A 25320-nucleotide genomic window follows, 5' to 3' on the forward strand; every position below is an offset into this window, starting at 1 on the left:
TTAGTAACGAACATGGAAGCCTGCACAAGTGGCGACCAAACTTTATTATTACGAAGTTATATTAAAGAGCAAGAAGTTAATTAAAATACTTTGTACGTATGGTACATGCTCCATATTATGATTACGTATTATTTTATTTTGTATCATTTAAATCACGGTGTGACGGGTGTGTGAGTGCAGTAGTTTTAACAGCAGCTGATTAAGTCCACCTGCTGCTATAATGCTACTGTATGTGTGAGAGACTGCCTGACACACACCAGTTAATGTCTGTGTGGTGAAACTAAAAGTAATACTTTGTGCAACTTATACATAATAAACATGAGTCGTGAAAACGGTAACAACAGCACACAACTGTCCTCCGCCGGGCCACGGCGTGACGACGAGCCACGGAGAGCCGAGGACAGCGGCACTGTGAGCGGCGTTGAGGCGAATGAAGCGACGCTGGACATCAAACGTCTCCTCGGTGAATTCACGTGTCTTTATGCGGACAGACTGAGACACATAGAAGACACTGGCACCCGCCAAGAAGACACTCTGCGGGTAGGTGAAAGATAAAGACTAGTCGTCTTTGCTACCAGTCAGTCAAATGAGCAATTCGTTCAACGACTGAGAAAACAGACGTTGCTTACATTGTCAAAGCAAGAGTCAAAATCAAAAACGTAATAAAAACAGTTGTAAAAACGAGGGAAAGTATGTACATATTATGTACGGTAGCTCTGTTTACAGCATTGTGTAAACATAGCTACCGTGTGTGATGTCACATTGCCACTCGAACAAACTGTTTTTATTTGTAATTTTTATTATTATTATTTTACAAAACCACTAAAATCACTAAAACAAATGTCAGTTGCTTCTATATGAATTAGTTATCGGCTTGGTACGTGTTGTGTAGTATGTTTTTATATCACGTATGTCTCCGTAGTGTGTTATCGGTAGCGTGGCCGAGTGGTCTAAGGCGCTGGATTTAGGCTCCAGTCTCTCCGGAGGCGTGGGTTCGAACCCCACCGCTGCCATACTTTATTGGTTTGTACTATTATGATGACCGTCTGTGTGGCTCTTCTGTTATGGGCTTGCTATGAAATGCACAACATATGCTGATAATTGTATTTTTACTCTTTCAAAGTAAGTCCTAAACAGCTCTATATTCTCATTATTCTGATAGTAAATCATTGCTGTAAACTAGACTAGAGAGTTTGTTCACAACTAAGTACATTTACTTAAAGGGATAGTTCAGATTTTTTGAACTTAAGTTGTATGAAATACTTGCCATTAATATAGTGGTTGCAACTGTATTAATTGATTGCCCGAGTCCCATGGTGGGAGTTCTGCTCTGGTTTTGGTCAATATTAAGTAGTTCCGGTCATATTGTGGGGGGCACTGGGGCCACGCAGTAAAAGTAAATGAATCCACAAAACGAACGTAATTTGTATTGTTGACCTATTTCTAAAATATTAGCGCGACTTTCGTTCAACTTTGACCCCTCTATCACATGGAACTATTTTTTTGGGCGTAGTGATATGGACACAAAAAACATAGTTCTGTGTGATAGAGGGGTAAAAAAAGAACGGAAGTTGCACTAATATTTTAGAAATAGGTCAACAATACAAATTACGTTAGTTTTGTGGATTCATTTACTTTTACTGCGTGCCCCCCACAAAATGACCGGAACTACTTCATATTTCACCAAAACCAGAGCAGAACTCCCACCACAGGACTCGGGCAATCAATTAATACAGTTGCAACCACTATTAATAGCAAGTATTTCATACAACGTAAGTTAAAAAAATCTGAACTATCCCTTTAAGTAGGCCTACTGTAATTAAGAATAATTTTACTCCCCTACATCTCAGATGCAAATATTGTACCAAATTACTCCACTACAATTATTTAAAAACTTTAGTTAAGTTTAGTACTTACTTTGTAGATTTGGATTATTATTACATTGGGCCCTCTCCCGTGGCTCCCAGTTGTTACGGCAAAGAAGTATGAAAAGCAATAAGAGGTTTTATTTTTTATTTTATTTCACATTTTAATCATAATTTAATATTGTAGTAGGCATAAAGCTATTCTTTCACTTTGATATTACACAAAGATAAAAATAAGAAACGCATGTAATGAAGGAAAATTAAGAATGGATTAATGCTAAGACATCTCTGTTGGTTTTCACCACCAATGCTGCTGACTTACTGGTATACTTGATTTGCTTTGAGAAATTAGCAAACAATACAATGTAATATTGAAAGACCATAAAAATCACAAAAAATCTAAGTTTGCTTTATTAAAGCAAACATATTTTGCGGCTCCAAATGGAATTGTAATATTTTTTTTGGTCCAAAAGTGGCTCTTTTGATAATAAAGGTTGCCTACCCCTGCCCTATACACACATTTTGGCAATTTGAAAATAGCGGATCTACAAGCACACAATGCGTCGCATCGCATTTTTTTTCACACGTTTTTAATACATTGGAAAACTTGAAATGGGACATTCCGCATAATGAGTACTTTGTACTTTTGGTACATTTTGATGCCGATACTTTTGTACTTTTACTTGAGTACATTTTTAATACAGGACTTCTACTTGTAACTGGGTACATCTACATTACAGTATTGATACTTTTACTTAAGTAAAACATTTGAGTACTTTTTGCACCACTGCCAATAAGGAGTGATAATAATACAGGATAAACAAGTGACACTGGGTACCATTTTACCAGAGTGTTGATCTCGCTGCAAAGCGGCTGCTTATTGGCTGTAGTTCCAAACATTGCTCCTATGGCTGGAACTATCCCATTGAGATAGAATGAGCACTTCCGCATTCCATTGTTACAATGGGAGTCAACGCTAGTGTCGCCACTCTCTTACTATATTACTATACATTTTACAAAAAAATAGGCACTCTCTCCTGATTGGCTGAAATTGGAAGATTCTCTTTTTTTTTTACTTTCTTGTTTATTGAAACAACTGGGGAGATGGAGAGACCCATGTTACTGAACAAACACTCTATAGCAGAATATAGAGCTTTAACCTTTTTGTTTTAGACAAAAAATATCACTAATTCCTTGGAGACCGCTGACCCTACCTTTTAAAGGGTTAGTTCAACTTTGACCCTTCTGTCGACATGGAACTATGGTTTTGTGCTGCTGCTGGCGTAGCGATACTGGACACAAAACATAGTTCCATGTGACAGAGGGGTCAAAGTTGAACAAAAGTTGCTCTATATGGTAGAAATTATGTCAACAATACAAATTACACTAGTTTTGTGGATTCATTTATCTTTAAAATGTGTGGCCCCCAGACCCCCACCAAATGACCGGAACTACTTAAAGATAGGTTTTCATGTGTTTATGAGGTGACAGTACTTCATTAGACCCTTGGTGTCGTTGTTATGTGCAATGATGTCTTCACTTTGTATTTAGGGTTTCTTCCTAGAGCCTGACTGTTCTAACCTTGACAGTCAAACGTGCCAATGAAAAAAAACAGTGATATAGTGACATCCCTCCCCCTTTATCATACAACAGCTGTGGGTGCAGCTTCAGTTCATGTGGATCACAACCCATCACCACCCACCAAGCAAACCAGGCATACTTGATGAACTGGTGGGTGTGGCCACATACAAATTAAATTTTAACAAATACTTTAAAAAATAAAAACTTCCTCCTTATATAATAATTTTATCATGTTTTAATATTCACCAAAAAAACAGATGAGAACTCCCACCATGGGGCTCAGGCAATCAATTAACAGACACCTTTGCAACCACTATGGCAAATATTTCCTACAGCTTTATGTCCAAAAATCTGAACTAACCCTTTAAGTTCACAAAAGCGCCTGCTCAGACCTAATTGTCCTCACTGTTTGTGCATAACCTCATTTATCTGTATCCATACCGGGTCTGTTGTGTTCATCTGAAGCAAATGAGAGTGCATCCTGTGCACAATGGCTGCTGGGGCCATCATGAGAATGACCCGGCCATCCCTGCTAGACAAATGGCTTGAGGAAGCATAGGGGTGCTTTCATAAAGACCACAGCACTTGTAACAGGTGGCAAATTGCATTAGGTCTCCATCCGACCGGGGAGAAATCAGGAACAGAGATCCACACACAGTCATATTTAACCCATTCAGGCCTGACATCGAAAAAAAAAAAAAAAGTTTTCTAAATCATGACAATTTTCGGAAAGATTTGAGGCACATTTTAACAATTTCTCAAAAATAGCAGACCTACAAGTTCATAGCGCGCCACTCGGTGGCGCGCTATGAGCTTGTAGATCTGCTATTTTTCAATAGCTAAATTATAACATAATGTTTGAAACACCAAAAGGGGTCCCCGCCCAAAACGGATTAAATAAATAAAAAAGAAAAAGAAAAAAAAGTGGAGTTCCTAATCATCGGAATTGTCATGTGACATAATTTAAGCTCCAGAATGTGGCCTGTGCGAGCCGGGGCTGTGCATCAAAGCGAGGGTAACAAGGTTTCAGAGATGGGTTTCGGTCAGCCCGCCCCAGTAGTGGGCCCACCTAACAAGGTTATATTTCCAGAACCCAAGAGCTTCCAAGTCCTAAATGTTGACGTGAGTAGTCAATCTTAAAGCTTTATGCTCTAAAAAGACATTTCTCACTGTATCCATATACCCCCATTGGAGGTATGGTTACAAACATGTTTATTTATAACCGTAATTAAAGTAGGTAGTAAGCAGTCAATTTTGTAGCTACTACTACAACTAAAGCTAAATTAGTTTGTACTACCCCATATTGAACGTTTACATTATGGTAATGCTAGTAGTAGTATGAAGTTCTATGACATGTTCCTGTCCTGTCATGGTGATTTTCACCTATTCCAGTTCATTCTTCATAAAGCCATATACCACTTTTGAATTTTGAATTCCCATACTAGTACACAGCTGACTGTACCCAGGATTTGAACCAGGATCTCCTCTATGGGAGACCAAACCATTACCACTCTTAAAACTAGGAATCCCCCACTAAGAAGAGAGGTCGATTAAGGATGTTTTAGTCATCATTGTGACTGTTGATGTGGCCTATTTAATAATCAATACAATATGACAGTGCAGTGATTCTCTGTTTGGTTTAGCTTCTCCCTGGCTAGGTGAAACACCATTTGTAACCTGTGTACTGTATGCGTTTCCATGTTTCAGTTCAATAAAGATTTTTTTCTTCAAATCAAAATACTGTTACATCCTAGTCGTAGATACTGTGTAGTACTGTGAATACGTTTTACCATTTCTTCCCTAACTCGGCCATCAATGACTATATGGTAATGTCTGTTTTCATTGTAAATTCAAAGGAAAACTATTAATTTCCTTGTGTTGGTCTGTTTGTCCATTTAGATGAAAGTGCGTGTCTTTCAGTCCTATGTGAATGACCTGGCAGAGCAGAACCAGGTGCTGGTCCAGACCATTGAGGACTTGGAGAAAGAAGCACATAACAAAGTTTCCAGGCTGGAGATGAAGCTCAGTTGCTCTGGTGACACGATTGATGTAAGTTTAACTTTTCGTTCTGGGTCATTTCAGTGATCTGTTTGATTAGACACTTTTAGGTGGTGAATGATAAGGAAAGATGACTACCGGTATGACATGTTACGTGTTGCGTGTTCCTGGGTGATATAGTAACGGCATGCTACATCCTTATGTATTTTGATTTTAGGCAGTATACTTTGATAATGTGCAGGGATTTTTCCATATCTGTTTTTAGTCAAGAAGAATACATGTAACTAATTATGACAGTGTATGACAGGGACTGGACGCCACACTTGCGTCTGCGCTGTTCATGTGAGACAAAACATGTATTGACATTTTCTAGACTGGAGAACCATGTAACTCATACAGTGAGTAGATGTAGGCATCTGGCCTACGAATGCACACAGCCCCCCCTACTCAGATCTATTTTGGCAGGTAGAATATTATCTGCTAGCTTACCGAGCCACCATGCCAACATACACAGGTTCGTGGTTCGGTAAGCTAGCAGATAACATTTTACGCACAAAGATGTGTGACCTACACCGACACTGAGCTGGACATATGACGACGATACACAACAGAAGAAAAGGTGGCACAGTGTAGTTTGACCTTCATGACAATGTGATCAAATGCAAGAACCGGGGAGGAGGCACCTTGTTGCTTGTCCATTTAGATTTCTCCTTGCACAAGTCAACGAGGACTATAGCGAAACAAGTATGTTGAATTTAGCAACCAATCTGTCACCTGAAATAAGGGGGTCACTGTCGGGCTGGTCATTTTACCATGTCTGATAAGATTTAGGTTAAAACAATCATTCACCTACAATTTAACACATCGCTCCAACAAACTGCAGCGGCCATGGAGGCATCTATTTCTTTTTAAATATCTATGGCTGCAGCTGATTAGGTGACGGAATGATGATGCTACAATAGTACACCATTGGCCAGCCAGTTGGCTTAACAACAAACTAGCCAATTGTATTGCAGAGCATTTGTCCCTCCAGGATAAGGGATCCTAGTTGGCCTAACAATAAACTAGCCAATCACAGAGCAATCGTACCTCAGGCTATGAGATGTAACACTGCACTTTCTTATCACTATGCTCTACTGTATTTCGTTTTAAGATACTGTACGTGCAAACCGTAAACAATAAAATAAGAACACAATGTGCAAGTAAAGATTACAATCGACTCTACTATAGTCTTTTTCAATTCAACACTTTGACGCGTTCTTTGTTATCAGAATCCCCTTATTGGCCATATGAGTTGATACGTTTGCAGCCGGTAACAATAAGTGCAGAATATAGATTTCTGGGGGCCTGGATGTTCCGGGGACCTCCCCGGGGACTCCCCGGGGACCCCCAGAGACCCCCACATGGTAACTCTCATTTCTCTACCGTTTCGGACGTGGGGCGGCTCGCCGGAACCGGGCCGGCACCATGGCTGTGGTCCTGTGGGTCTGGAACTTCCGGGGACCCCCACACAGAGTTTCACCACTCACTTCACCCCTGTGTCAATTATCTAATGTGATCCTGGGCTCTACACACCCTCCGCCAACCTAGTCCCCATATATGGGGGACATGGGGAGAGCAACAGACTTGAACTCATGCTTCCTTCATGCCTGAGTGTCCAAGTTGCTCCTTTACACCTGACAGGGGGGAGTTTCCCTGGTTGGACGTAGCGCGTGGAAGGAACACGTTATTCCAACCAGTTCCTTTATCCTCCATCAGGCGCCCCGGCTGGCCAGGGGGAGGCAGTTTAGAGACCAGGATTACTGCATGTTTTTTGTGAGGGTACCTACCCTAGGGGACACGGGGAAACATGCAAACTCCACACAGAAAGGCCCTTTCGCCAACCCCGCCTCGGGTATGGGCACTGATGACGCGGAGGAGGAAACACGCCGCCAGCACCCACAGCGTCTCGAGCGGGAATCGAACCCAGGACCTTCTAGCTGTTAGGCGACAGCACTACCAACTGTGCCACCGTGCCCCGTACGGGTGTGATTTCTCGTGCAAACATCCAGTAGAACCTTAAAAAACCACGGGTGTGATTTTTCTAAGGTTCTACTGGATGTTTGCACAAAATTCTGTTGGTATGTTGTTTGTTTCTGTTGTTGCTCGATCAGTGGATGGAAATTATTGATTACAACTGGGATACAGTGATTTGCACAGTTTTAAAGGGTTAGTTCAGGATATGTTTTGTTTTGATATCACACTTCCCATGGCACTGATCAGCACTACAGTTACTGAGAAATTGCCACTGGAAGCTTGTTGTTGGCATGTTGTAGTAAGGCTAATGGAAACCAGTGGTATTAGTTGGGCAAATTGGCATATTTGTCAGAGATGCAAAAGAAGCATTGTGAATTCAGAGTTTTGGTACCAATCACTAAGGACCACCCTAAAGTGTCCGCATAGGTTCTGCAATGCAGTTATCCTATATAAAAAATTGGCCAGCGGACCACCACACCTTCACTTGTGACTCAGACATAACCATAAACAAACCTGATATGCTCATATATAGGCATATATGGATATCATTCATTCATTCATTTCGACCCAGTTCTAGCCACCATGTTAAATGTAGATATCATGTATCAGATATTTCCGATTGTATGACTATGCGAGACAGGGATTAGCAAAGGGCCTTGTAACGGCTAAGTGATTCCTCCAGCACAATGGCTGGAATCGCTCCCATATTGTGGGATGCAGTGAGTTGCCATTGTGCTGTATGAAGTGTATAAAGCACGGAGGCAGTGAAAGGTCTCCCATAATTATTGTTCATGGTTCCCCGAGAAACCACAAATTTCCATTTCATTGGCAGTGGCGTGGAATGTGTAGGTGGCAAGTAGTTTATTTCTTTTTTTGTCTTTTCTTTCAAATAAATAAATAAAGATCGCATAAACACAGGGCAGAACTGTAAACACATGACCACTTGATGTGGTGACCTTAAAGGCAATGTTCCAATTTCACCATGGCCGGGCCTCTGTCAACGTTTGCTCTCCTGAGTGGGTTTTTACACACAGCAAAAGTAATCATGGGCCTTATTATACTTCTCAGCACTTATCTGCTATTATGGAGGGGGTCAGAGGGTTAGCTTTGTGTGCTTCCAATCCACGCGGTTCAAAAAGGTCACGGAACACAACATTCAATGCTGCCCATTTCTTTTAATTCAGCTTCCATCAGCCCCGAACTTATTTTTTTTTACAGTGGCAAGCTTCAGCAAGACGTCATGAATACTGGCATTTGTGTGGGATTTTCATAAGACCCCCCCCCCCCAAGTGTTGCCACACTCCAGGCTCATCAAGCATAGAGTATTTAAAATCCTTTGGTTTATCTATCCTTGTGTGGGTGTTTTGACATGCAAGTGGCTTATAGTTATTTTTAATAATTAATTAATGACCCATTAATGAATTATTTACACCGGCCCGTAAATTCTATTGATGTTGATGTAACACTCGAAAGATGTGTTGACTCCTAAGGGCGCACCGCGGGTGACTGGAGCAGGGTTGAGGGTGAGCAGGGTGCCTCTAGTCCACTTTGACAATGAGCCGCCTCTAGTTTACTGATTGAAGGTTTTCTGTAAATATTGCATGCTGTGTAGTACATCGATTATCTATCAGTACAGACGGTGAGCCATCATTAAGTGTTATAGGCAGTGGTGGACAGTAACTAAGTACATTTACTTGACTACTGTACTCAGGTACATTTTGCTTGTATTTTTGTTTGTTTGTTTTGCAAGCTCATGACTTTCACTCGGCTACATTTCAAATAGAAATACTATACTTTTGACTGAACTACATTTCTACAAGGAACACTTGGGACTGAAATGTACAAAATTAACCACTTAAAGCTGCTATAAGCAATAATATGTCAATTTTAATGACCTTTACATTTTTTTATTTTTTGGTATTCAGACAGCCAGCAATGGGTAAAACGCTCCCAAAAAAGATTTAGTCTCTGACACACATCTAGGGGCCGCAATATGCATTCAAACATGTTCCTAGAAGCTTTGTCATTGGTCGAAAAAACCCCGGTCGCAATGACTAACCAATCAGGAAGCAGACAGGCAAATCGACCAATGACAAAGCTTCTAGGAAAATAATTGTGGCCCCTAGATGTGTCACAGAGACTAAAAGTGTTTTTGGGAGCGTTCTACCCATTGTTGGCTGTCTGAATACCAAAAAAAAGAAAAATGAAAAGGTCATTAAAATGTTGACATATTATTGCTTATAGCAGCTTTAAGCTCCATTTAGAATATAGTGGGGAAAAAATAGCCAATCTACAAGCTATTTTCAATGTTTGAACATTTCTGAAAATGTACTCTTGTACTTTTGAATCCTTGAGTATTTACTTACTTTGTCCACCACTCGTTATTGGTTACTCTCAAGTGGTGGCTCTCTAATATGTTGCTGAAAGACAAATATCCACAGCATGAATGAATGAATGAATGAATGAATGTGGCAAATAATGTATTTCGTGAAGACTATAGTGCAGTAATTGCTGACCTTGCACGCTCTGGATAAGAGCGTCTGATACATTGCTGTAAAATGACATTCAGCAGCAGTTTGGAGATGAATGTCTCGTGTGGATATTTTTAAGCTCTGTACAGCTGCCTGCCATCTTGAAAGCATTTAGGATATATCTCTTTATGTGTCCACATTCATCATTTTAATGTTAATAAACAAAGCACAAAGGGCCAACAGGCTTGTATATTGTATAACAATCTAATTATGTGGATGTTGGGCTCCACAGGAACATCGTGGCTCCACTATGGGTCTCGGACTTGGCTTCAATGTGCATATCATTGCTGTCAGACAGAGACCTTGTATCTACACATTTCAACTTTTCATTCTACTTACTGTGTCACACAAAAACAGCCGATCTACAAGCTCAAAATGCTTCACGGTGCGATGCGCTTTGAGCTAGTAGATCGGCATTCTTTTTGCTATTTTGGGATTGGAATCCTGAAAAGTATTGGATATAATATACACGTATGAGGCTACACGTAAGTAAGTAAGTCAGATCAATATATCCGCCTGGGTGACAGCAGACTGCTGGGTTAGCACTGGCGCTTTGGCATGGGGGGTCAGATCAACATATGGAATGAATTCTGTACTGGCCATATATGGAGCGTGTCTTGAGTGTACAGGGTTTGATGAGGTCAGATCAATATGGAATGTCAGAACAGGTCAGCTCCATATATGGAGATCTAAGGGTGGCAGCGGGGCAGTGGCTTGAGTGTACTGTGTACAGGGTTTGATGATAATAATAATAATAATAATAATAGCTCAAATTTATATAGAGCTTTTCTAAATACCCAAAGCGCTTTACATAGGAACACTAGGAACAGACTTTATTAAGAAAAAAAACTAAGCAAAACATAACAGATACAACAACAGTACAGGGTTAAAAAGATAAAAGGATAAACGAGGGAAGGGGGGACATCCTATCCAGACCTCAGCTGGGGAAAGCTATCCTGAAGAGGTGGGTTTTGAGTGAGGTTTTGAATGAGAGGAGAGAGGGAGCAGCTCTGAGATGGTTGGGGAGTTCATTCCAGAGGTTGGGGGCCGAAACATAGAAGGCCCTGTCCCCCCAGGTGCGGTACTTGGCCTTGCGGACCTTCAGGAGGTTGGCTTCACTGGACCTGAGGGAGCGGAGGGGGACATATGGTTCGAGAAGATCGGAGAGGTAGGGGGGAGCCAGGTTATTGAGAGCTTTGTAGGTGGTGAGCAGGATTTTGTAGTGAATTCTTTGTTTGACGGGAAGCCAGTGTAGGTCATGGAGGACGTGTGTAATGTGGTCTCTGGAGCGTGTACTGGTGAGCAGGCGGGCAGCGGAGTTTTGCACGTGTTGTAGTTTGTTGAGGACTTTGGAGGTGGTGCCATTGAGTATACTGTTGCAGTAGTCAATCCGGGATGTGATGAATGCGTGGATGAGGGTTTCGGCAGCAGGGAAAGACAGAGAGGGCCGGAGGCGGGCAATATTCCTGAGGTGGAAGAAGGCGGTTTTGATGATCTGGTTTATGTGGGGAGGGAATGAGAGGGATGTCCCAGGTAGGTAGTTGCTGGCCAATATTGATGACATCAGGGATCTCCATATATGGGCTTAATATTCATGACATCAGGGATCTCCATATATGGGCTTAATATTCATGAAATCAGGGATCTCCGTCACGTGATGTCACAAGGGGTGGGGTGAGCAAACAACACACAGACGGGAAAAGCACGATTCCATAGTAAATGCGACCTGTGGTCGTTTCAAGTAGCAAAAACAATTATTTTTTTGAGCGGCTCTAGCCCCTGACTTCACACGGGTGTAATTTTATTTATTTTTTCTCTCAATTTAGTCGTGGGAGAAAGAACATCCCCCCTTTCAGGCTTCCTTCGCCCAAACCTCACGTCACTTGCGTTCGTATTCACCTTTTTCATACGGCCCATAAGTCTTTGCACTTGTGTGTGCATAAGTTCCTCTTTCTCTTGCTGTGTTGCCAGTTTTGCAAGAGAAACAAGTGACCAGGTCTATGAAAACAACCACAAATAAAAATAGCTGATCTACAAGCTCACAGCGACACATTGTGAGGTTGTACATCTGTTATTTAAAAACACATTGAGAATAGATTGAAATAATTTGAATATTTTTTAAACATTTTAATAAAAAAGGCACAAAATATGTTCAGATGGATGTCCCGTGGACAATTACATATTAATCTGGGGTTCCTTGATGTGAAGACATGGGGAAGCAAGCCCAAATAAGCAACTACTGTACACTTTAGAATCAAGCCCAAAACAAAACATCAACCAGCAACTACCAATAATTTATTTTATTTTATAAGTGACTTTACAGAAAAAAACATGTCAAAGGTTGCTTATAATAAGCAGACATGGCAACGCGGCCTGAAGGAAGCAAAGCACACACACAAGGAGCCCCAGTGCCTTGGCGGGGAAAAAATGTGGATAAGACTGTCTACCAAAACCGGATGCTCCGCGGATGATACGCCCCATAGTCTCCCCTGTGCCACCCCGAGCGCCTTAAAAGACACACAGACCCTCTCATAGACGGCTAGCCTCTTGCTGAGCCATGCTGTGAAAAGAAAAGTATTAATTTATTCACGGTTGTTGTTGTACAACAGCAAGGCAGCAAGACACAGTGTTGGGGAAACATGCAGGCTTGTTGCAGTGACATTGACCCATCGTCTGAGCTTTTGAATCTCCATTTTCACCCATCTTTAAATGATGCACTGCGTCGGTTCATGCCTTCCCAGTGTGTTTTCAGTAAACAAATATACACAAATGGACTGCCTCACTCAACAGTCTGTTAGGGGTAGTAGTCAGGGGGACGCAAACCAGTGTATTTCTCCTCCGATGTCCATAATGTGAAATCCAATCAAATGAAGAGCATTTAGAGCTACTTATGGGCCGTTCCACCATGTAAACGATGCAATGAGCTCCGTAATAAGAGCTTGGCTAACGTCTGATTGAATCGTAATGTATGGGCCTGTTGATGCTACAATGGGTCTCGAGCAGTAATGGACACTAAACAGAGTTTGCTTTTGTGGTCGTAATATCATGAAATCTGAGGCTTATATTCTCCATTTCTAAGACCATAGCAATTAGCCTGTCGTCTATTTGTCATCCGTAGGCTAATCTGGATAAAATCAGCATGTGCTCCAGACGACAATACAAACCTATAGGTCAAATGTTGTTGATTTAGTTTTTACAAATAATTGATACTGTTTTTCTTAGAATTTGATTTGTGATTTGGCAGCCTCTGGGTGGTGTTCGTTGGCCACATGGGACCAAGTATGCATGGGATGGATGGAATGGCAAATTCCAAGTTTTAATTTAATACTTTACTGTGTAGGTTGACTCGCACACGTGTCATTATTCCCAACATTTTCTTTTACCAACACATGGGTCTAGCTTAACGTCTGAAATACACATGACACTGGACAGTGACGATAGTTCTGTCCAACGAGTCTATGAAGCCATTTGTGAAATGTATGAAACACAAAATCTGAAACACAATTTTGGGTGTGGTCCCTGCTTCATTTCTCTCTCAGTTATATCTCAGCATATTACTGAGGGTAACAAGACAACTCACCCCTTTTCCGTTTTCCTCCCGGAATTTTCCCCAGTGAGGGGTGGGAGAGGCTGGACAGCTGGACTTCTCTAACTATAAACTTTCACGACAGCAGACAGCCTAAGTACAAATATATTTATGAAAAGCAACTACAGTGAAGTCTGTTCACAGAAGTTGTTGTAGGCTATGTGGGGATTATCTGACGAGGTACCAATTGAGTGGGAAAAACCTTACATATACTAAATAATACTAAATTGTTTATAGGGTCAATATAAGTAAAATAATATAGCCTTTCCACAGGAGTATCTTTTTATATTTTTCCAAAAAGAATACAAACAGCCAATAGCATATTACAAAGTTATCCCCCTCACTGGGGAAAATTCCGGGAGGAAAAACGGGCAAGCACCGGGGTGAGTTTTCCAGTATTCTTACTGAGTAGTGGGCGGACGACGATATAAAGAAAAGGACGAGGGCCTCAAAACTGCTTATGTGAGTTTCCTCCTCCTGACACATAATGGTGACACGTTTGACACACATCCTCTTGAAGGTGCACTGTGCAGCGTTGAAAAGGCCAAGGTGACAACGACGACTAAAGGTTGCACTGCATACACAAAAGAGAAGGTCCAGGGGTTGTTCCTCCTCTCCGTGGCTCACTGCCGCTCGCCGGGCTGACTCACACTACGATTAGTTTCACAATCGTCTCTCTTCTGTAGGACTTGAGCCATCAGAGGGAGACCTTGGAGTGGCGCGTGAGCGCCCTGCGCTCCGACAACGCGTACCTGAGGTCAGGCGTGAACGCCCCGGCGCTGCTCCTGCGACAAACCACACACACACGGCGCAACCTTGATGTGAGTCACATTGGATCTTTTATTCTGCCCTTTGTTACTTTCTCTCCTTTCCCGCCTTGTTTTGCCCTTTCTCTCCGTGTGTGTGTGTGTGTGTGTGTGTGTGTGTGTGTGTGTGTGTGTGTGTGTGTGTGTGTGTGTGTGTGTGTGTGTGTGTGTGTGTGTGTGTGTGTGTGTGTGTGTGTGTGTGTGTGTGTGTGTGTGTGTGTGTGTGTGTGTGTGTGTGTGTGTGTGTGTGTGTGTGTGTGTGTGGAGTTAGTTTCTCATCAGTTTGTTTCTGCAGGTTTTGGCAGATCATTGTACACAGTACTCAGTTTTATCCACTTAGGGTTTAAGACTTAGTTTTATATTATTATTATTATTTTACACATTTTTCTCCTCAATTTAGTCATTATGCCAATTAATTCCTCCCCACACACATTTCGGTGTGTTGTCACTGCTGTTGTATCCTGCCAGTGAGGAGGCCCCACTGAGAGGACGTAGAGCAGGGGTGCCCAAAAGGTAGATTGCGATCTACCAGTAGATCACAAAGGCTGTGCAGGTAGATCACATGACATGCGCCTAGAGAGTATTTCATTTAAATATATTGAAGAAAAAAAACGATAAAAAAAAAAAACATTTCTCCCCCTCTATTTCCCATTCCAAGTGCATTTTGTCTTATACTGTACAGAATGTAACACGAACTCTACTATTCCGAAGCCCCCTCAGGTACATATTTAAACTATTTTCAGCAATGGTATAATAATTGTTTTGGTGGGTAGATCTTGCCGAGCTGGTCATTTTGAAAGTAGCTCTCAAGTCAAAAAGTGTGGGCACCCCTGACGTAGAGCCTCCATACTGCTCCTCCCACCCATCGCTCCCTGCTCATAGGAGTATGTGCAGCGACAGATATCACTATTCCCTTCCCCCGCACATGGGCCGGTCGTGTTTGCATATAGACGCTCGACAAAGCCGCATGCACCGCTGTGGATTCGAACCCCAGACTCCATGATTGTGGGCACCACACGTTGCTGTATATTAGTGTGTGTGACTGTGTGTGTAAATATGTGCAGGTCCTAATTCCCCGAGTTTAGCCCGCTGGCCGGCGGGTCGGTTTGGGTCAGACTGGGAGCCTTGAGGGGAGATCAGTGCAGATCAGGACAGATCAACTGGGATCATTAGGGATCACTGGCTCTGTCTTTGATCGACTCAGCCTGACCATTCATCATTCCTACTCTCACACATTGCCCACTTATTACCATACTATGTTTACCCAGACATATAGGGTCAAGACCAGCGATGAGCAGTAATATAGTACATTTACTTGAGTTCTGTACGCAAGTACATTGTTTGAGGATCCTTTAGTTGAGTATTTGATACTGTACTTTTGACTCCACTACAATTCTAGGATGGGAAAAGCTACACATTATGAATGAGCCACTTACAGTAGACTGTGGTCACACCTAACTTTGATTCTGCCGTTCCAATTGGAAACCATTGCAAAAAGTCAGATCTAATCCTGTAGTTGGCTATTTTCAGAAATTGTCGAAATGGGGCCTTAAGTGATCAAATCATCATGAATGTGTGTATGTTGCAAGTCCAAGCAAGCATCACATTATAGAAACGGAAACTAAGACACAACATTTCCTGCGTTTGCTAAGCTTGTTTGTGAAACATTGCACAGGAAAACTAAATAGGGTTTATCTTTCAACAAGGGATGATTACAAAATGTGTTAATTAAATGCTCTTTCTAGCCAGGGTTCTCTAATATGTGTTTACATAGTGATGCAGCCTGCTGCTGCTGCTTCATTATATATTGCTGCTTGCACCCATAAAACAGAACGGGGCCTCTTTAATTATTTCAGCCTGGGAGCCATGTGAGAAATTTAGCTCCATAGCCAGGGATCTGTGTTAATGAAAACATAATTACTCTTATCATGTGGGCCACTCACCAGAAGTTAGCTTATGACCTACTTTGGTGCTCATAGTTCATAGTTGGAATAGAAACTCTGCAAAACACATGAACAGGGTTTGAAAGTTTAAACTATCACTCCTTCAAACATTGTTACTTTTCATTTATTACCACTTTATCCGTAGTATTCTATTTTGGGCATGTCATTAATTATAGGTTCCCAATACACATGAATGTGTTTGTGTATTTTATTTCTTTACACAACAACAACATAAACATGTACATGTTTTTCGGTAGTGTTGCTGATGGATTCTGCTGTTGGCGGAATCCGTCTTGAGAGATTAATTAATTCTAGACTGGTGCCCGACAGGCCGACATTGATGCCCCCTGAATGAAACTAATTCATAGTCATCATTCGCATTGGCTATTTGACCCCCGCGTGTATGAGCTCCCTCCCAGCTGCAGCAGCATGGCTGAAGTCGATGAACGGAACGTGGAAACTGACCTCCGATCAGCATTAATAGGCCCCACTTTAGTTTACTGCTCTCCAAACCCCCAACCCCCCCCACCCCCACCACCCGCAACCGCCCAATGTCTCTGAACTCTGCGACCTTTATCATACAAACACATGGAGCTTTTACTTGCACTGCCACGCACAGACAAGCTGTGGTGGAAGCGGTGGTGACTACATGTATTCGAGTAGTCACGTAGTCAAGTATTGTACTCCCCTACATCTCAGTTTTTACTTAAATAGCTGATCTATAAGGTCACAACGTGTCACATCACGACATGATCTGCTATTTTCTAATGATTCTTTATACATTTTGAAAACTTGTGAAATGGGACATTCTGCATAATGACGGAGTACTTTTACTTTTGGTACTTTTGTACTTTTACTCAAGTCAAACTTTAAATACCAGACTTGTACACGTAACTGAGTATTTCTACATCGTGCTACTTTTACTTAAGTACCGGAGTACTTCTTCTGCACCACTGCAGATGCTGATGTGGTAGGTGAGAGAGAGAGAGAGAGCGAGAGAGAGAGAGAGAGAGACGGAAATGAACGAAAGAAAGAGAGACAGTGAGAGACAAAGAGAAATGAAAGTGAGAGAGTGAGAGAGAGAGGGGTCAGGAGATCGAGATGGTTGACCATGCTAATACTGTTGTTAATGACTTTCCTGTGAGTGATAATTGATCGTCGTCATTACCATATTAACTCTAAGCATCCCCCCCACCTCCCCCCCTGCGATCCTCAGCCTTCTCCACCATGCCCGTAATGGATGCCCTCGTTTTGATCCTTGGAATAATGAACTAATTAGCTTAATTAAAATCAATAGAGGTGCCAATAGCAAGGTAGACGTCTCAGGGCCAGCCGTCTCTATCCACTGTGGGGGGTGGGGGGGGGGGGGGGGATGTCAGAGACGTGCAGAGAACCAGGGAGGGAGGGGGAGAGGAGAGGAGAGGAGAGGAGAGGAGAGGAGAGGAGAGGAGAGGAGAGGAGAGGAGAGGAGAGGTACTTCAGTATAATTTTGAGGATTTGTTTTTTAACTTTACTTGTTTCCAATTGTCAATACTTTAACTTCCACTTCACTCCACCTCAGAGGCAAATGTGATACTTTTACTCCACTACAATTATTTTAAAACTTGTATAGCAACTATATAGTCACTTTTGATAATTATTACAAAACATGCATGAACCACATCAGCCCTATATACTTTGTTTATTTGAAAATAGCAGATCTACATACAAGCTCACAATGCATCGCGATTATACATTTATTTATTCATTTGAAAACTTGTGAAATGACACATTCTGCTCAACGAGTACTTTTCCTTTTGGTACTTTTAAGTCTATTTTGATGCCAATACCTTTGTACTTTTACTCGTATTTCTACAATGCGGTATTGGTACTTTTACTTAAGTAAACATAAACATCGGGAGTGTACGGCGGGAATGACGGATGGTATATGAGGGAGTGAGAGAGAGAGAGATGGTCAGAAAGCAGCAGAAAAGAGGAGGGGCGCGTCTAAGCGGGAGAAAACGAGAGACAGACAGAAAGAGAGAGAGAGAGAGGGCGAAAGAGGTTCCTAATGCTGATTTATGAGCGCTTGACGGTCGTTAGCTGGAATAAATGGCTTGTAGGAGTGGCTGCAGCGTTGCTCCCTGGTACAGGATACTAAGTGCATTGTAAGGTCAGCCATAAGGCCAAACTTACATATGTAGTGCTGTGCCCTTGTAAACCTCTGTTAATATATCAGCCACGGGATGGAACTGGAAATAGACCTATCTGGAGCACGCCAGAGCCCTTTGCCTGTCATTAGTCCTCACAATAGGTTCTGCGTTGTCTTCCTCTGTTCTAATTCATTTGTATATACAGTAGTGGAGAAAAGAAAAGAGAAAAAAGCCTGAGAAATGTCTGGTTGATTTATTGCACCTGAACTGAGGCCGGTTGCCGTTTCTTGATTAGAGTGATGCTAGAAATACTATATTAAGCACTTGAAAACTAGTATTCTGGGGCGAGCGTGAACTTGAAAATATAGCCGATCTACGAACTTCCAGATGCAAACTATTTTCGGTGACGAGATTTGGTGTTGAGGGAAAAACGGACGGGACCTACCAGTATTAGTGTAGGCTCCTGGGGGACCCCAGTCAACAAAGTATAGAGGGTGTAAGGGCTTTATGTGTATTTTGTGCATCTCTCAATCACTCAGTGACGCTATACAACGGCAGAGATGTCTAGAAGAATACCAAACAAACTCACCTTTTTACCAACTCGCCCTGGGCGTACAGCCAGCGAGGTATTCCTAAACGTAACCTAAGTAAACTATGTTTAAACGGGTTAAACCTAACCTTATTCCTAACCGTATAACCTCAGTAAAACGGTGCCAAAAGCTAACCCTATTCCCAAACTTAAACCCAGTAAAACTATGCCTAACCCTAAACTTATATCTAACCTAAAACAAATACAAGAAGCGCCCCACCGAGCGGTCGGCGTGAGGTTGGCGGAAAAAAATGAGGGCGAGCATTGCGGATAGCGTCTACTCTAGACAGTTTAACACCATCTGGGTTTGTCCTCCAAGCACGTCCCACGGTACAGTACACCCACAACGAAAGCTAATACAACGATGCGATGTGGTAGTAGCCAACAACAACTCGGGACTCCTTAATCCCTGCCTTCCACACCCTCCTGTCTAGCATGAGGGTCGCGTGCACTGCAGTGTTGTTCGCTCTGCTGTCGGGCCACATGTGCATCTGCGTAGGTGATTTCCTGGCTGTGCCCTGGGTTGGCTAACACAGTGTCAGTTTGCTTTGCCGCTAGCTCCGGGTGCCTGGCGCAGTGCCCAGCCAGCCTCATCCTTCTCTCTCTGACCTTGCCTGTGACCCGACCCGTGTTGCATACAACACTACCTACCTTTGGACAAGCTCCAGTTTGATACTAACAACAAGTCCTTGGCTTTTCCACAACCCAGCCACCTCTTTAATTCAACAACTGTCAGCAGTTGGGACTGGCGTGCACCCCAGTGCAGTACCCTTGTGCGTATTTACAGTACGTCTCAGACACACTGGTATAGGAGCTGCTGTTCTTCTTTTAATTGATTGTGATCTACGTCGTGCACACTATGAGAGACAGCTCTGGGGGATTCGGAGACAACTAAACGATGTCAAAATCTTCTTTATGAATTCTCCTTCATTGATGAAAATGAAAATATAATCTCGGGAGTATTTTTCGTTTTTAATGTTTTGTGAACGTTAAGGATGTCTCTGGTTCTTTTTCTGTCAGTGTGTAAACGTAACCACTTAAAGCCTCTATTCTAAAAGAAAAACGGATGTCTTTTCCCGGCATTTAACCCATTTAGGCCTGGCGTCGAAAAAAAAAAAACCTTCGCGCTGAAAGAATATATACATATTCAAAGATTTGTGCCGCATTTTTACGATTTTTCAAAAATAGCAGACCTACAAGTTCATAGCGCGCCACTCGGTGGCACGCTATGAGCTTGTAGATCTGCTATTTTTCAATAGCTAAAGTATAACAGAATGCGTGAAACACCAAAAGGGGTTCCCGTCCAACATGGGTTAATTACACAGAATCTCTGCAAAAAATAGCCAAGCTTTACAAGTCACAACAGTGGTATATGTTTTTGTTAATGTTCCCTCCTGAATATGGATGCCGGGTCTCAAGTGGTTAAGGGGGAACTCCCCACTAGTTGATAAACGAGCTCTTTGATTGGTAGCTGTGTCCTTGTGCCCAGTATATGTATGAGGTTCACTCCAGTGCATGCTAATGCTTTATCCTGTGCTTTATACTGTGTGTATTATTATATATACATGTCGAATGATAGGAGCCTTGTAATCATGTCAAATGTAAAGCAGCACACTCTATGCCAGGGGTCTCAACGTTTTTTGGCTGGGGACCCCCGGAAATGCTTTGGCCGTGTCTCGTAACCCCCGTCCCCACCACCAATATAAATTGACCGCTATACAATAACCTTAATAATAGAGAAAATACATCATAAATAAATACTGAAACCAGATATAATCATTAAGGAAAGTTTATGCATGCACTGTGGGCTCCATTTTCGTGACCGCTAAACCCCTTATCCCTAAACTTCTTTGCCTTTTTTTACTATTTTGCAAAACATTTTTGAATAGTTAAAATGGCCAGTCTACAAGCTCACAACATGTCAATGTAGATTGGCTAGTTGAACTATTCAAAAATGTTTTAAAATAGTAAAAAAAGGCAAAGAAGTTTAGGTATAAGGGGTTTAGCGGTGACGAAAATGGAGCCCCCTGTGTACTATGTAAATACTATCCCTATAAAATAGCTCAAGGCTGTATTGCTGATTACTTAGCTTAGGACCCCCGCAGTGGTGTCCGGTTAGAACTTAAACCAGGATGCTTTGACTTCTGCCTTCTCCCTGAAGCCGACCCTCTATATATTCTCCGACCAGGCTTGTCACGATGACTAAGCCAGTTAGATCTATCCATATATGGTTCTATCCATATATGGTTCTACCATATCTATCGATATCAGCACTAGGTCGGCTCGGGCCCAAATATAGGGATTGTCATACTAAACATGTCATATATCATATAGCCCAACGTCCTAGTCAGAGTCTTCATTACAGCCACCCCAGATTTCACGTTGAAATCTATACCGCATCCAGAAGACTCAGACAATTGTCCTTTCTTTCGGCTAGGTTCTAACAGGCCAGGCCTGGTAGTTATCCAGCAAGGGAGGCTCTCGAAGATGTTAATCTCTCTCCATTAGTCTGCTGACGATCTGTGTATGCTCACAATCCAAGCTATTTGGCGATCAATGCTCCCTCAATATTATTGACTTGGTTTGGCTGTACGGCAGGAGATACCTCTGAAGATACAGCCACCCCGTGCAAAACTTGAAGATCTCTCATGATTCTGATACGCAACTCTTCAGGTTGACCCCTCAATCCGACCTGCTTGGCAACTGTGTGTAACAAAATGATTCGCCCCGAACCATCATCCAGAACTCCATATACTTCCATTACTTTGCCACAATTGCAAATTAGAACTTTGCACACCTTTAACATGACATTTCTCCCTTTAGGCGGTGGATAGCCCACATGCAAGGACTCTCCTGCTATAGTCAAGATTGCTGGCTGCGGTAATTACTCTTGTAAATCCTGTCCCGTCTCGATCTTAGGTGTCCTAGGGTTCCGCAAAGGTTCATCTGCTCTCCGGTTCAACCGGGTCCGGCTCCTATTAATACTGTGAAGAGCCAGAGGGTGCCTTCCACCACATTTCACTCCTAGTCTGTATAGTTTACAGTTTCTTGCCTGCATGACGACGTCCATTGCTGATAACACAGCTTCATCTGTCATATCAAATCTCGTTTCGCCATTAAACTCAGTCGTTTGAACCTGCCGCATACCCCAAGATGGTGTGTGCCGCTATTACAGTACTGACATGGTTACTTGGTGTACGATCGGCAGAATTGGGTGCTACTACCGTACCATGCATGATGACTGTTCGTCTCCGGTTATGCTCATGGTCATTTCTGCAAGAGTGACCGTCCAGCCTCCTTGCTGGACTACTTCGGTCCCTATGAACCTGGACTTCTGGTCTGTCAGCTTGCACTTTCATCTCTATATCCTATCGGTGAACGAAGCCTCTGCCGTCCTCCGACTGCTCCAACATCTATGGGAGGGTTGATATAGCTCCGATGCCCTTGCATCATCATGCTGTCCAGACAATGCTCTCATGATATCCACTAGAAGCTCTAGGTAAAAGCCTTCGTTACACGATGACACATGAAGCTCTAGGTGAAAGCCTTCGTTAAGCTCTAGGTGAAAGCCTTCGTTACATTCATTGCCACCCCCAGATTTCCCATGGAAATCTGTACCATATCAAGAAGGCTTGAACAGTAGACCCCTCAGGCCACCCCAATACAAGCATACTGAGGCTTGAACAGCAAACGTCAGCCATTCAAGCCACCCCATTGAGGGCGTCCAAGCTTCGCGCTTTCTTCCTTTGATGTTACGGTGGGTCATAAAAACCTCAAGATCAAATCACATGCCACCCATTAAGGGCGTTCCCTGTCAATGGTTGCTCTCTCTCCTGTACATCACCAGTGCTCTGCACATCACCAGTGCTCTCTTTCCTGCACATCACCAGTGCTCTGCACATCACCAGTGCTCTCTCTTTCCTGCACATCACCAGTGCTCTCTCTTTCCTGCACATCACCAGTGCTCTCTGACTCTAAGGGCCGGGGAGGTCTCACGGCTCCGAGATTCTGGCATCATGATTCTGGTAACCGGGTGGGTCTCACAGCTTCGAGACGCTGCTGCTCACCTACGGAGCAGCCAGGACCGACAGAGCGTTCATGCTCTGACGGCGACAACTGGGTGGGTCTCACAGCTTCGAGACGCTGCTGCTCACCTAAGGAGCAGCCAGGACCGCCAGAGCGTTCATGCTCTGGCGGCAACAGAGTGGATCTCACAGCTTCGAGACGCTGCTGCTCACCTAAGGAGCAGCCAGGACCGCCAGAGCGTTCATGCTCTGGCGGCAACAGAGTGGATCTCACAACTTCGAGATACTGCTGCTCACCTGCGGAGCAGCCAGGACTGCCAGAGTGTTCAGACTCTGGCAGCAACCGGGTTACCATCTGGTTAGAATCTTGCCACTGAGTCAGGGGTTGGCTACTCAAGGTATATGGGTTGTAAAGCCAGATACCTTGGTTCGTATGTGTCTGGAAGACTTCAGCATCCCGTTACTGCGGTAAGCCCTAATCCGTACTCAAGAAGGACCATATAAAATAGCTCAAGGCTGTATTGCTGATTACTTAGCTTAGGACCCCCGCAGTGGTGTCCGGTTAGAACTTAAACCAGGATGCTTTGACTTCTGCCTTCTCCCTGAAGCCGACCCTCTATATATTCTCCGACCAGGCTTGTCACGATGACTAAGCCAGTTAGATCTATCCATATATGGTTCTATCCATATATGGTTCTACCATATCTATCGATATCAGCACTAGGTCGGCTCGGGCCCAAATATAGGGATTGTCATACTAAACATGTCATATATCATATAGCCCAACGTCCTAGTCAGAGTCTTCATTACAATCCCCTTTTTATGTTCCCTTATGATTTTCTTTGGTTAAAATAAGTGTTAAAAAGCTATAGTACTCATTGCTATAGAGTGTTTGTTCAGTAACAGGAGTCTCCATGTCTCTCCAGCAGAAAATGCATTTTCAGAAAACGAAACTGAAACTGGGATAGCAATTTTATCCAATCAGGATAGAGAACGCAGTCAGGATACAGATTAAACAATTGGAATTGTATGTGATGACACAAAGAAATGAGCAGACAAAAATTGGAACTGGAACACTATAAAAAAAAAGCGCTCCCAAATAGATACTCTCTCCTGATTGGCTGAAAATGTGTCACCTACCAGAAAATGTATTTTCTGTTTATTAAAGAGCTGGAGAGGTGGATACCTCTGTTACTGAACAAACACTATAGCAATGATTACTATCAGAATATAGTGATTTAACCCATTTTGGGCGGGAACCCCTTTTGGTGTTAGCATTATGTTATGCTTTAGCTATTGAAAAATAGCAGATCTACGAGCTTGTAGGTCTGCTATTTTTGAAAAATCGAAGAACGACTGACATAGAAATTAGACAAGAGATTTTTAGAATCTGGTCAAAATGGGTTAACCTTTTACCAAAAAACGTTTTGTTTTAACCAAAATATATCACTTACACTACATTTAATGTATTATTTAAAAAGATTAAAAAAATATATAAACATTCTAATCAACAGATTATTGTCAATCATTTTCAAACAGTGAAAATACTAGATTTACAGGTTCACACCTCCTGGGAGATGCAACCAAATAAGAACTTTGTTTGTACAGAAGAGCAATAAGAACACAATGATGTCATAAGATGAAGTTTAGCCAAACATAATTCTTAGCCGAACAAGGTTCAAGGTGGTTGTGATTTATGTTGTTTTGTTTCTGCATTGTGTCCGAGGCTTGACTCTGCCAGCTGTGAATGACTATACTAGTCATGCGAACCAACCTCCAGGAGGTACAAACAAATCCCTATCTTAGTGAGGGCGTGAGCAAGCCCTGCCGACGCCAAACACAGCCTTTGTACCTCTAGTACAGATGAGTGGTAATTCTTTCTTTAGTATGAAACTGACGTGCTCTTTCCAATAACCGTCACAGTGAGGTCTTTTCATGTTTTCACCCCTGGCTTTGTGTTGTGAGGTGGTGATTCACACATACACATGCCTGCGTTGGTTTGCTTTGTTTTTTTCTCTACCCCGCTGCTTTCAGTTGACCCAGCTCCATATGTAAGGAATAGACAGGAGTGGAGAATAAAACGAGATTGCATAAAGGAAGGTTATAGTAGAGAAGAGACAAGAAAAAAAGGATGGGGGCAAGGATGTGAACCGAGATTTTGTCGGTGTAGTAAACCACTGTCAAACTGGGGCATGTCATAGTAGGTGTAGGTGTATATACAGGTGTAGACCCCCCCCCCCCACCCCCC

General features: G+C 42.7%; 1 protein-coding gene across 7 annotated transcripts in view; it reads left to right on the forward strand.

Annotated features, from left to right (window-relative positions):
• The first annotated feature begins 42 nt into the window (after positions 1-42).
• The window catches only part of LOC306913437 (uncharacterized protein), a 217017-nt gene continuing 191739 nt past the window's right edge, over positions 43-25320 (forward strand). For 6 of the 7 annotated variants that reach the window (XM_079490088.1, XM_079490089.1, XM_079490092.1 and 3 more), the window contains exons 1-3: positions 43-540; positions 5346-5495; positions 14264-14398. In XM_079490088.1, the coding sequence (XP_079346214.1) occupies positions 319-540; positions 5346-5495; positions 14264-14398 (507 nt within the window). In that variant the 5' untranslated portion in view covers positions 43-318. The remainder of the gene's footprint in view (positions 541-5345; positions 5496-14263; positions 14399-25320) is intronic. The other variant, XM_079490091.1, reaches the window with a different exon arrangement.

Source organism: Electrona antarctica (genome assembly GCF_951216825.1).
Source record: "Electrona antarctica genome assembly, chromosome: 20".
In the NCBI taxonomy this organism is placed as follows: domain Eukaryota; kingdom Metazoa; phylum Chordata; class Actinopteri; order Myctophiformes; family Myctophidae; genus Electrona; species Electrona antarctica.